A 12979-nucleotide genomic window follows, 5' to 3' on the forward strand; every position below is an offset into this window, starting at 1 on the left:
TAAGGTCTATATAAAAGAGACTTCAGATACATTATTAGGGGACCACTAAGGTCTATATAAAAGAGACTTCAGATACAGTATTAGGGGACCACTAAGGTCTATATAAAAGAGACTTCAGATACAGTATTAGGGACCACTAAGGTCTATATAAAAGAGACTTCAGACACAGTATTAGGGGACCACTAAGGTCTATATAAAAGAGACTTCAGATACAGTATTAGGGGACCACTAAGGTCTATATAAAAGCATCCAAAGAGCACCATACCACGGGACCTTTAATAACCAGAGGGGGCCAAATTGCTGCACTCTTTGTGATTAAGTTCACACATCGTAAAGTATGTGTTAAATGCTTCCACAGAGATTTGAGCTCCAGTTTTCAGACTTAGGTTCATTATAGTGTTCCCAGGGGGGGCTGAATCAGAGTGCACCTCTACAGCAGTCATGTTTACAGATACAAATGTCACATTTTGCGTGGAACATTTCTACCGGGCACACCTTAGGACAAGTACTCCACATGCAAGGGTAAAGAGTATCGACTCGGACAGTAGACCTGAGGACTCACCATGGGGGTCTTGTACTTGTGGATCACCACTTCTTTAGTTTCAGGAACTATGCCGGTGAAAAAGACATAACAAAGAATTCAAAGGCAGCAGGAACCTTAATGAGTTCATGCTTGAGAGCTTTTTGAGGAGAGGGGGAGGGCACAGGGTTGGACGTTCAACAAGGTGTAAGATGGAATGTGGGCCAAAAAGAGTCTGCCACAACAGTCAGGAGTACATCGAACTTAAGACAGAGAGGGTGACGAGGGTAAGAGTGCTTTGTCTACCGTTGATATTGGTTATGTTGAAATATATTAATATTCGGACTAATTCAACGGTCGGATTTAGGATTCATCAAAGGCTTTGGTCCAGTGTAATGATTGAACTGTTTATGTGGGAAGGCAAGAGATTTAATTAGAACTTGTGACTGGTGGTGAGACGTTCATGGCCCACAAAATGGAAAAATAAAAACACAAACGTCTTATTAAGAGACTGCAAAAAAAGGGTTTCACTTTGCTTGAAGGTATCTACATAAGTAACATAACACTGTCATGAACGTGTCATAAACATTATGAACAAGTCAAATGCTTATGACATAACGCTTCTTTTAGTAAGTGTCATTAGGTTTTGTCATGAGGGGTTATGGTTACAGTTCATGGGTCATGACTATGTCATACCGTCAAGTAAAGTGAAACCCAAAAAAGTGTAAAGTTCCCAATGTGAAAAACACAAGAAAAAGGACAAACGTCCTTTCCCCCACAACTCTTTCCACCCCAAGGAACTGAAAGTTAAGAGACATCACAGAAAAGCAGCTACAAGAGGCCAAACTACTTTGACCCCGGACCAGGTCACTGGCCACAGGACAGATTGACTTTTCATTAGTAACTGTGAACCCATAGCACAGATGAGGAGGCCTAGATCTGGACAGATAAAAAAGGGGCTGGGAAACGTTAAATCCTAAACAACCAAAGATCTCCACTTGTTGAGATTCAGAGGCAGACTGCCAGAGAAATGAGAGATGGGGAGTCTGGGGTGATCTCCGAAATGAAAAGCAAGTGATGAAAGAAGCAGAGGGGAAAACTCATAATACAGGAAAAAGAAAACAATCAATCTATGAAAAGGATTGAGTGAGGAAAATTTTCAGCACGGAGTTTAGTGTGAGTAAGAAAAGAGAAAGGTGACAACACTTTACCTGCTGGAGAATGAAGGTTTTCATAGTGGCAAAGATGAGGGCAACATTACAAAAGCAGCACAGAGACACGACAGTAACCCAGCCTGGCACTCAACTTCAACCCCCTGATGATCATATTACTGCACTGTCGGACTGTCAGTCCTCTTTTTGGACTTACGTCAAAATGTAAATAATGAGCCAACCATTTAAACTCCTGCTCCCTACAGTCAAAAACATAAAAGCAGTCTGAACCACAAAACACATCCTCAAAGGACTAAGATCGATATTCATGGGTTGTAGACAATATATTGATTTCAGAATAGTAACAAACTAAACTTTTAATGTTTTTTCTTTAATGTATCTATCTCTTTTAGCTGTCACAATAGTTACTTACATTAGCAGCTCTCGGTTTTCTCTAAAATGAGAACTGGTGGATGTTTAATTAATTTTACGCAATTTCACCTATTCAGTTAGAGGGTTGCTGGAACTGACTCTCATTCATGAATACGTTGAGTTAAGCATCCATCTATCTCCAGGAACGGACATCCCTTCCTTATGACAGAACATTTTAGTTTTAGTTTCTATTGTCAGATAGAACAAGATGGACAAAAGGCAGCTAGACTTTCTGTCCTCACACTTCTGATTAACACTGCTCTCGTTTCTCTCAACAACTCCATCCCTCTTTATCACCTAAATGATACTTTCCTTGTTCCAAACTTTAGCGCAACCCATGCGATTATAGAAAACCACGTCCTCTGAAGAATTCATCACTCACGTAATCCCCTACAGACGTCAGTGTCTCTGCGGTCCTCGAGGTGAGCGAGCATCCAATTTAGTGAAACCCTCATTAGCTCTTGTCAACACATTTGCCATGGAGCTGAGTTACTGCCGTGCCGAGTACAGGCCTAGAATCAATAGATGGTGTAATTACCAAATTCCTCCAGGACAAAGACTCCCTTCACTGTATTGCACTTTTTAATGTGACTCAGCTCTATGAAAACCTAAAAACAAAAAAACAAAACAAACAAAACAAGACAGAACATTATTAACTCAACAACACTGGATGAAAAGTAAACACTTCATATTTAAAACAAAACAAAAAGTAACCATGTTAAACTTGTTTTATTCAGTATGAAAGGTCAAAATAAAACAACTACACATGGAGTGCAAGCTTTTAACAGCTGACGAAAGAAAAGAAAAGCACACTATGAGAAGTTTCCATGATCAAAACGCATACATGGGCGACGGTTAAATGAGGAGTAATGCATTTAGTCTGCTCAAAGCCCTAAACTAATTCACAACTGTCAGATGTATATCCAATTTTCCGGAATATAAGTCCCACTTTTTTTCATAGCTGGGCTGGTCCTGCGACTTATAGTCAGGTGTGACTTATAGATCAAATTATATATAATTTAACACGTTTTTAAATGTTAATTCATACTGACTGACATGAATCAAGGAGTAACCATTACCGTCTACAGCCGCGAGAGGGCGCTCTAGGCTAGTGACTATATGCTGCCCCTGTACCCCTGAAAAATGTTTGGGTTTTGTGAAATACATTTCTAAATAAATGTGACTTAAAGTCCAGTGCAACTTATATGTGTTTTATTCCTCTTCTTGACGCATTTTTTGACTGATGCGACTTATACACCGGAGCGACTTATAGTCCGGAAAATATGGTAGTTTTATTTGGATGTAAAACAGCAAAGGTAGTTGAAAGAAAAAAACATTTCTTATAATGCTCAAAGATGCAATATGGCCCATATGATGCATACATGGAAGTTTCATACAAAAATGTAGACAAGGACACAAAATTAGATTTGCCATACAGCTACAAGAGTAAAAATAATGATAATAACAACTACAAAATAGTATTAAAAGATAGAAGAAAAACAAAAAGAAACCCAATAAGATGTAACTGCTAATAAGCAAACACAGCAGAGGTTGTGTACCTTCCGCTCCTTGCAGGGGGAGAGAGCATGGGAGAGAAATGGTTTGGATTATTATCGGACAGAAGAGCACAAACACTCGACGACACTCCAAGAGGGCGCTAACCATGGGAGCCTCGTACGGATTCAAATCAAGAATCTAGCAAAAAGGTTACCAGAGCCAATATGAAAAGAAAAAGAAAAAAAGAAAAAGAAACCTGGCAAGAGGAATCAGTCCCCCAAAACTAGGAAATAGAAGAGAAAATATGAGGACTAGAGGTATGACTAGGGTATTGAGAGCTGGATTCACCTTTGTTGTCCTGGACTTTAAACATCTCAGTCCCCCAGAGCCCTCCATGCCTCCTCCTCCAGCAACAAGGGCTGGCACCAACACCACGTGCTCACACAGCAGCACAGATATACTGTATGATGGCAGTCCCTGATGGACAGTAAATCCTTCTACCATGTAGGATGTCACCTCTGACACCATCTCACTGCAGAGCTACTCGGGACTAGACCCAGTGCTCACTCACTATAATGCTCAATTTAGTCATTTCATTAAAAAAAAAATAAATAGGGGAAAAAAGTCTTCTAAACGGCATCGAGTGATGAATAAACTCAGGCTGAGGTTTTGGTGAAATATTTTTACTCAAAAACCATATCTATGAGGACTCGTAATCTCACAACTGTAGGCATAGTTGCCAATAAAAATCATTTCTTCTAGAAATGCAGCGTTCTACTTTGAGCACCTTTGAGAAACTTATGTCTTGGGTTAATTGTATCGAACTTGTGTGATAATGAAAAATCTTTTCCAAGCGTGGCACTCTACCCCTCGCAATATAAAGAGCAAAAATTCAACTTGAGCAAAAAAAAACAATGAAAAAAAAACAACCTGAGGTACAAAAAGCAGAAGCAGCGAGAAAAAAAACAGCATTAATCACAACAGAGTGTAGCAACATCCAGGCTAAAGGGTTGGTTCCCTCAATGTACAGAAATACATTTTGCCTGGCTAGGCACTAAGTTTAGGTTTCAAAATAGAGACTATGGGATTTTATTCATGATACTCGCAGCAATTAAAAAGTATATTAAAACCTGCAATGACTGACATAACATAATCATTCATTTGGAGTGATGTCTCTGGCCACCATATGAATGTAAGAAATATTCACTCTCCTTTTAGCTCCGTTTTCCACTCAACCTAGCTTGACAAGCCAGTCCCACATAAAGGGGAACTCACCATTGGCAGGGCTCATTCCGAGGGGGCGGGACAAATGGTTGCCTTTTTGAATTCCCTCTGCGCGCAATAGGATATCGTTACAACCAACCACAGCAGCGCTGGTTGTTAGATTAAACTTCCCCTGTTCGCCAGCAATAATCTTCTTGGTTTTCAAGAAGCAGGAAATTCACGCAGAAAAGTTGCAACTGTGCCCGCCCACCCACTCTATACGCGATATGATTGGCCGGACCAGAATTAGTTTTTTTGCAGATTGCAGTTGCTGTCGCCAGGGTGTGTGTAGATTTCAAAGCTGTCAACCAACTCCTGAGGGAATTATCGGACTTTTTAGCTGCAAAATGCTCCACTATGTTCCCCAGCTAATCACTAACTGTGTCTGTCTGCCGTTTAGCGCGTCACAGCGAGGTTTTAGAGCTTGTTCACGGAAAACAGCGGCTTGCTGCAGCTGAAAGCAACGCTAGGAGAGTGCAAAACCAAAACATTAAGGTCGCTGATTCGCATAATTTATACATTTCTCTCGTTTTTTTCGGTAATGAGTTTCACTCAGAGGAGAGCAGAGTTTAGTACAGGTTATTTACAGAGCAGGTGTGTGCGCTATAGCAGGGAATAAAGCTATTTCATTAAAGTTGAATATATGTTTTGGTATAAAGTGGTCTGAGGATTATCCAGAATAACCAGGACATTGTTGCTGCTGAGACCATTTTTTTTTTTTTTGCTTTGAGTACAACAAATGAAATCCCATTGATTGTATATGGTTGGAGGCTTAATATAAGAGCCTGGGTCTGTCCGAGGTTTCTTCCTAAAAGGTTTTACTTCGCCACTGTAGCACTGTTGCTTGCTCTGGAGGGAACTAGAACTGTTGGGTACTTGTAAATTATAGAGTGTGGTCTAGACCTCCTCTATCTGTAAGTGTCGCAAGATAACTTTTGTTATGAATTGATACTATAAATAAAATTCAACCAAAACTGATAGAGACCGCTAGAACTGACTTTTGTTGTTGAGAATTCTGTTTGAATATGTAGGATCTTGTTTGCTACTTGGTACGACCTCAGTCTTTTATTTTGGTTGTATTTAAAGATGCTAAATATGTATGATGTGTGTGTTGGCTGCAGTGGGACTCTAATCTTTCTGCATGGTCTATTCTTCAGACTACTCAACAAGAGAACATTACTCAATCCCTGCTTCACTTCAACAAACCTGAAGAAATATACCAACCCCGACTACGACTACCTGTGCAGGCGTGAAGAAAACACATGACGATGTTCAAAGGTCCAAACTTAAATGTGAAAGTTGCTATTAAATAGCCAATTATTAATGAAAAGTCTTTGCTCAGGGTCGTCCGTCTTACCACTGATGCACAACACACACACACATTAGCCTTCATCTCCTCCCATACAGTAAAGGAACAATGAGGTTGCAGCACCACGGATGTCAAAAAGAAACTTGTGTTGAAGGATGTGTCAAAATTGTTTTGGGAAGCGCATGCATACAAACACATCACGCACAAACAAACAAAACACAAAGTGGAAAAAAAAACAAATCCAAAAAAGCAAAAGCACAAACAGGAATTCTTCCTCTAAGGAAAACATCAGGTACAGGCAAATGCCAATCAAACATGTTGTAGGTCATCGCCAGTGGTGGAATGTACTTAAGTACATTTTTCACGTATCTGTACTTTACTTAAGCAGAATGAATAGTACGTAGTGTTGACTAATACTTTGTTATAATTTGCAGCAGTTATCTATACTTTCTACTCCCCCCCGACAAAATGCCTCCAGCAGCGGCGCCCAACACTCTGCTTGGTCACATGTGAAGCCTCCGTTCACATAGGGTTAATAAACAACCCGTATATTTATCTTAAAAACACTGCCGGTCCTCCTCAGCTGTGAGGAGGCCTACATAGCCTACTTGTTGTCCAAGCCTGTGTGTTCCCTTTAGATGAATGTGTAGCATTCACTGTCCCAAGACTGGGAAATAATGCAAAGTGGAGCTTTATGCAGATCACCCTGATAGTAAGTCAGAATGTAAACTGGGCCACAGATGGTAAGCACAATTACATTAACCTAAAACAAACGTAAATAAAATAACACAGCCCATACAGGTTGTTTTTTTTATTATTAGAATAAAGACATTTGAGAATAAATCGTTATGCAAGTACTTTTTCTTGTAATACTTAAAGTACATTTAAAATCAGGTACTTTTTTACTTTTATGTAGGGTCGTCATTGTGGTACTTCTAATTTTACTAAAATAAATGTGTCTCTGGTTATTTGTACTTTCACTTAACTACTGAGATTCTGTACTTCCTCCACCACTGGTCATCGCTAACATTTTGACTAGGATTTATTTTTTTATGACAATGGAGGAAGACGCCACAAGATGAAAGGAAATGAGGCAAACAGGAGTGAAGAGCAGAAAGGTGGACAGAAGGACGGGATGAACCTTTGACCATCAGGAGTGATGAGGTTATTTTCCATGCCCTTGTGTGAGAAGACAAGCAGTTTCTCTTACCTGGCTGTGCATGAACTTAAGGTTGATCCCTTCCAGCGTGACCTGCAGCAGTCCACCTTCACCAGTTTTCATGTCCTGGACAGGAAACTCTCCGCCCAGCTCCGGACCTGAGGGAAACAACACCTGAGTTTAGAGCAAGTACAGATAATACATTCCCACGAAGAAACCTTAAATCCCAGAAGGCTGACAGGAAGGAAAAAAAATTGTAATAAAATTGATAATCTTTTTGTAGTTGTTTTCTTTTCAGTTTTCTGCCTTTTTCCCAGTTTAGAATTAAGGAGGCTAAATTGGCAATTATAAAATGAAAATTTGGACAGCAATTTGAAAATTCAGGAGGTTAATCTCCTCTAAAATGGATGCCAATAAGATTCTGGATGGAAAGTTAACTTTGTAAAAGTTGCCAAATGTTCCATTGACAAGACCAAAGTGATCTGTGTGTTTTGTTGTTGTGAACTGAGCGATCATCGCAGCACGTGTCCAGTCTGATATACCACTTGATGGCCAAGCACACAGCGGATGAGAGTTCTCCTTCCCCCCTTGTCAAAGTATTATTTTCACCCTTTTATTGATGAACAGTTTTACACTGTGTGAGAGATCATTAGCTTCAAATGTGAATGTTACGTGTGAAATTGAACACTACATTGGGCTTTATGCCAATGTTGTTTTCAATAAAAAAAACATTTGAACAAAGCAAGCCGATCCACTAAGAGCATTAAAATGAGAAAAAAATAATGGGACAAAAAGAAATCAAGGGACATAAACAATAGATAAAAATGTGTGATTAACTATGACATTAATGCGATTAAATATTTTAATCATTTAACAAGACTATTAAGAATATGTGGGTAACTCTTTTGTAATAACGTTGCATTACTGCCCTTTTGATTATTTCATGTTTCATTTTATTTTTAAAAGGACAATATTTTCTGCATTTTTAACCTGTTGCCTGTTGAAAACAAGATATATGTAGCCTTACACCCCTACTCAACAATAAACAGTGAATAAATGATGCCCAGTTATGCCTGAGAAAAGACTAGTGACTGATGAGGGCTGTTTTTGAGATCCTTACCTGGTTTAATGCTTTGCTGTCTTGCTGCAGCTCTTTCCATACTGTCTTTAACACAGTAGTAGAGTTCACGACACTAGAATACAAAGAGGAAATTTATTTTAATTTCTAACCAATGTTCTTCTGAAGTGAAGAAAAGTACAGGATGCGCAGAGAGAGAGAGAGAGAGAGAGAGAGAGAGAGAGAGAGAGAGAGAGAGAGAGAGAGAGAGAGAGAGAGAGAGAGTAAGATAGTGAAGGGGGGGGGGGGGGTTGACCTTTTTGGTAAAGAACTTGTTGAGCTGCGTCTCCTGGCCGTTGCGTCTCCAGAGACACAGCACCTTGGTCTTGGGGCAGTAAGTCATGTTGATGAGCTTCTCGTACCACCAGCGCTCGTAAACTGTGCCGATGTTGCTGCGCAGGACTATACAGTCATCACAAACCTGGAACAATGACGGCTCAAGTTTAACATTAGTAAAATAAGCTACAACATGCTCTACAAGCAGCATTAGGGAAAGCTACAGACAGTTTGAAATAACATGTTTTGTATTTTTAAACAAGTTGTAATATATAAGGAATTAGAGACTTGTCCTACCTCCATGAAAAAGATGTCTCCTGTTGTATCAGTGCCAGCATGTACAACAAATGTTTGTTTCTTGATGTGACGGCTTCCACTGGGCCTGATGGCCAGCTCACGACCGTTCTAAAAAAAAAAAAAGATAGAGTTTAATACAAATATTTACAAAGGGCAAATAGAAGTTGAAGTAAACTACATAAAATGAAGGATAGATAGTCACCATGTTGGCGAGTTTGTCCAGTATCTCATTGATCTCTTGGCTGTATGTGAGGCCAATGTGGGACTTTCCCATCAAACGCCTCACTTTCTTCTTAATGTCATTTTTGTTCAACTAAACAAACAAAAAGCATCACCAAGTTGAGATATCTCGAGGCAAAAAAAAAAGGAAAAAAGGGGAAACTTCACACAGATAAATGATAACAAATACAGGCCCCCGTACTTTCAGCATTAGCATGAATGCAATCATGTTGTGCAGCAGGGTGGCCAGGAGTCGGTCTTCGTCATCCTCCAGACGCTTGCGATCATGATCCCCTAGTGACAAGTATCTGTGTTGACAAACAAAACACAAAAAGCAAAGCATAACTAGTCCAGGTGTCCAGGTTCCATATATTCTGATTACAAAGTTATCTAGTAACCGTGAATAAAGTATGTAGACGGATCGTATAAAGCGTCAGCCATGTTGAACCTTTCGATCATCTCCTGAGGTCCCTGGTCCATACCCATGCCCTCACGCTCCAACATCACAGCATCTAAGTAGGCGTCCTCCCAGAACTGCATCTGGTCCCACAGAGTGGAGCGCTCCTTACCTGGACACATCAACACAGTACACATGTAGCTCCTAAAATGTGCACATTTTAACAAATTCATCAACAAATATACGGCAGATTTATTCAAACAGCACACATGCAGCCACAAGAACAGATTCTTCCATTCATATAAATTAGATTTCCAAATATCAAACTGTGTGCATTTTTCATGTTGCTTACTACAGCACGTTTGTAAGTTACTACAAGCTTTCAGTAAGTAATGAAGTACGGCTTACGTAGCCACTTCCTGTAGCTCTCTATTTCGACAAAATCTACTTTCAGAAATTAACAAGCAGTTCATAGGTCTTTGTCATGCATGGAAACAACAGTAAGACCAATTAGACTAATTCAATTACATATAATTACACATGTTGTAGTATAACTCTGTACAGCAGGAACTACCAGAACAAGTCTAATAAAAGATTAGCTTGAATTGTTTTTAAGCAGCAATTCAAAATAACATGTTGAGATGCCTTTAAGTGCTGCTCTGTGTAGCGTTTCTGATATCACAAGTTAATATGGACGGCAGAAATCACATTTTTTATTTGGCGTCAAAATGTCCATAACATCCTTTGAGCAGATTGTAATTCAAGTGTTCTGAGAGGAAACTAGACTTCTGCACCTCCTCCTCGCTCTGTTTGCAGGCTTTAGTAAATCTAGCTCGTGACTGATCAGATGTACGTGCACGTCACTTCGGTGAAAGTTCAAGGCTGACAGAAAGGGAGAGCTGCAGGAGGAGGTCTCACTCTACTTCAAATCAAATCCTACTCCAGCTTCAATTCAGAAATAAAGTTGAAAATAGCCACAAAATTATTGAAAACATAAAAACTTAAATGTCAACAACTTTAAGGATAAAGTAAATAACACAAATCATTTTTACAGGATGCAAAGAGCAATACAATATTTCACTTATGATATGTTGCAGAGCCAGTTTCATTGTTCCTAGTTTTCCTGGTAACAGACTGAATAACTTGACATTTCCCAATCCTATTTAGCAGCTGGTAGCTCCTCTGAGTGTGCTCAACACATAATTACATTTCTGAGAGCACTTGAAGGCAACTGACACTTAAATAAGCAACAAATCAAGTCATTTTTTTCAAGTCAACATGAAAGTTAGTCTGAAATCTGGGTGAACAGGTAAGTAAGCAGAAATTAAAATGTAACATATGAGTCTTATGTCTTTGATTTCCCACTGAAGGAAGATTGCGACCAAATTCTGCCGGAAAATACTTATATTTTCCACTTCTATCTTAAAAAAGGGGGTGCAAAGGAGAGAGATTAGCCCTACTTAGAGAAAAGGTTTCCATGGCAGCATCCTCTAGTTGATCCCAAACGGAGCTCTTATCGCGGCCTAGAAGAATGTCACAGGAGGAGCAGCAGGAGGGAAGGAAAGCAGCGAGAGCAGGAGGGGTTAGGCGAAGAGGTGAGTCGGTTTATTGGCAAAAACAAGAGCAGAGCAAGCAGAGAACCACATCCAAGAAACAGAAACAAAGACATACCACTCTCATTGAATCACTAATGTATAGTTTATAGCTAAACGCAGCATGTCAATAAGCAATAATCTACTTACAGTGTGGTGATGAGGCTGACGTTAGGTGATTAATGTGTTTACATATTTAAATTTTTTTTATTAACTTTAACTTAAATTCATTTAATTTTGCTATATACTATTAATTATTTGCGGCAGATGCAGTCATGACTTACCATAATGCTTTTCATTTTTAGTCACTTAAGGTAATTGAGTTTCACATAAACATGCACCTTAACTACATATTTTTAAATACATTTTGACAAACATCTCAGACTGCATTGAATATAACTTCCCTCTTCACTTTGTAATACTGAACCCTCGCATTACTTGACATCAGGATTTAAACCTTTCACCTTTATTGATGTTCAGTCACTGCTTCACAATACCAATTTAACATTACACTACTTCTATCTAATCACATGTACGACTTCTGCTTTTTTCCTCTCAGTCATGGGTTGGTGAAAGTTCAGTGTTACATTAATAGGCAAACCAATGCAAGAGCTTGCACCAGAAAGGTTACGGAAACAACATCTAGCAACACTCTTGTTACATTAGTGGATGTAGCATTGAATATTTAAGGTTGTTGGGTTCAAAGGATTTTCATTGACAAACACAGATGATGTTAGTAAAGCAATGCAGTGCTCTAAAGAACACAGGAAGGACACGTTTTGTTGAAAGAAAAAATGTCAGCTGCTTGACCTAACTACTAGACGAGAGTCTAAACCTGAGAGCAGAACATACCCAGCAGGCCTTCACAAAGGTAAATCCTCATACTGACGTCCTCCATGGGCTGCGCAGGTGGCCCCTTTGCCATAGCAGGTACTTGATCTTTTGCAGTTTGTTTCAGGGTGTGGGTCTTTCCCTGTGGAAACAGGATCATAGAAAACAAATTGAAAGGGTAATGTTTGTAAGCCAACATCTGCAGTATGTAGTTTGAGTATTGATGCATCTGTTTTTGCACTATTTTGATCATAGCACCACAGTTATCCCAACCCAGTCTGAGAAGCAGTATCAGACAGTTGTCCACATAAAAAGGACTGTTTAAGTGATTTTAAGACTTCTTCCTGTCCAGCATGACGCTCTTAGGTCATGTAGCGGAAAGTTGAAGTGGGAAAGGAATTGGAGTACATGCACAATTAAATTGTCTACTATCTAATATAAGAACTGTGTAATCTACTCATACTGAGTTTTATACTTACAAACACAGTGCTGGTGGCTGGATTGGTTTCAATCTCACTGTCAGAAAGAGTCCCTCTGGACTGAGCTAAGTGAGCAGCAGTTCTGCCACCGAAGCTGTCTGCTGTGCTGCTCAGGTCACTGTCAGCTCCCAGAGTCTCTCCAGAGCTGTTGCTTATCTAAATAATAAAGATCCAGGTGTAGGAAAGATGGTGTAAGAACAATACATAAGCAATGTTTTAGGTGCAGGTTTGGTGTAAAATACTTAAAGTGCTATACCAAAGTGGCACAGTTTAGCACGTAAAAAAAAAAAATATAATAAATAAATATATAATTTATATTTACACACACACATACATATATACATACATACATACATACACACTATATATATATATATATATACACTCACCGGCCACTTCATTAGGTACCCCATGCTAGTACCGGGTTGGACCCCCTTTTG

At 39.4% G+C, this 12979-nt stretch overlaps 1 protein-coding gene across 35 annotated transcripts in view; it reads right to left on the bottom strand.

Moving 5' to 3' along the window:
* The window catches only part of madd (MAP-kinase activating death domain), a 57920-nt gene that overhangs the window by 4049 nt on the left and 40892 nt on the right, over window positions 1-12979 (bottom strand). For 14 of the 35 annotated variants that reach the window (XM_034871763.1, XM_034871880.1, XM_034871936.1 and 11 more), the window contains 13 exons: window positions 12540-12695; window positions 12082-12202; window positions 11098-11160; window positions 9689-9809; window positions 9443-9548; window positions 9224-9334; window positions 9022-9129; window positions 8705-8869; window positions 8452-8524; window positions 7383-7489; window positions 3663-3671; window positions 2642-2711; window positions 563-609 (listed from right to left, as the gene is read on the bottom strand). In XM_034871763.1, the coding sequence (XP_034727654.1) occupies window positions 563-609; window positions 2642-2711; window positions 3663-3671; window positions 7383-7489; window positions 8452-8524; window positions 8705-8869; window positions 9022-9129; window positions 9224-9334; window positions 9443-9548; window positions 9689-9809; window positions 11098-11160; window positions 12082-12202; window positions 12540-12695 (1257 nt within the window). The remainder of the gene's footprint in view (window positions 1-562; window positions 610-2641; window positions 2712-3662; window positions 3672-7382; window positions 7490-8451; window positions 8525-8704; window positions 8870-9021; window positions 9130-9223; window positions 9335-9442; window positions 9549-9688; window positions 9810-11097; window positions 11161-12081; window positions 12203-12539; window positions 12696-12979) is intronic. The other 21 variants (XM_034871949.1, XM_034871787.1, XM_034871778.1 and 18 more) reach the window with 5 other exon arrangements.

This window comes from Etheostoma cragini, chromosome 1, assembly GCF_013103735.1.
Source record: "Etheostoma cragini isolate CJK2018 chromosome 1, CSU_Ecrag_1.0, whole genome shotgun sequence".
Taxonomy (NCBI): domain Eukaryota; kingdom Metazoa; phylum Chordata; class Actinopteri; order Perciformes; family Percidae; genus Etheostoma; species Etheostoma cragini.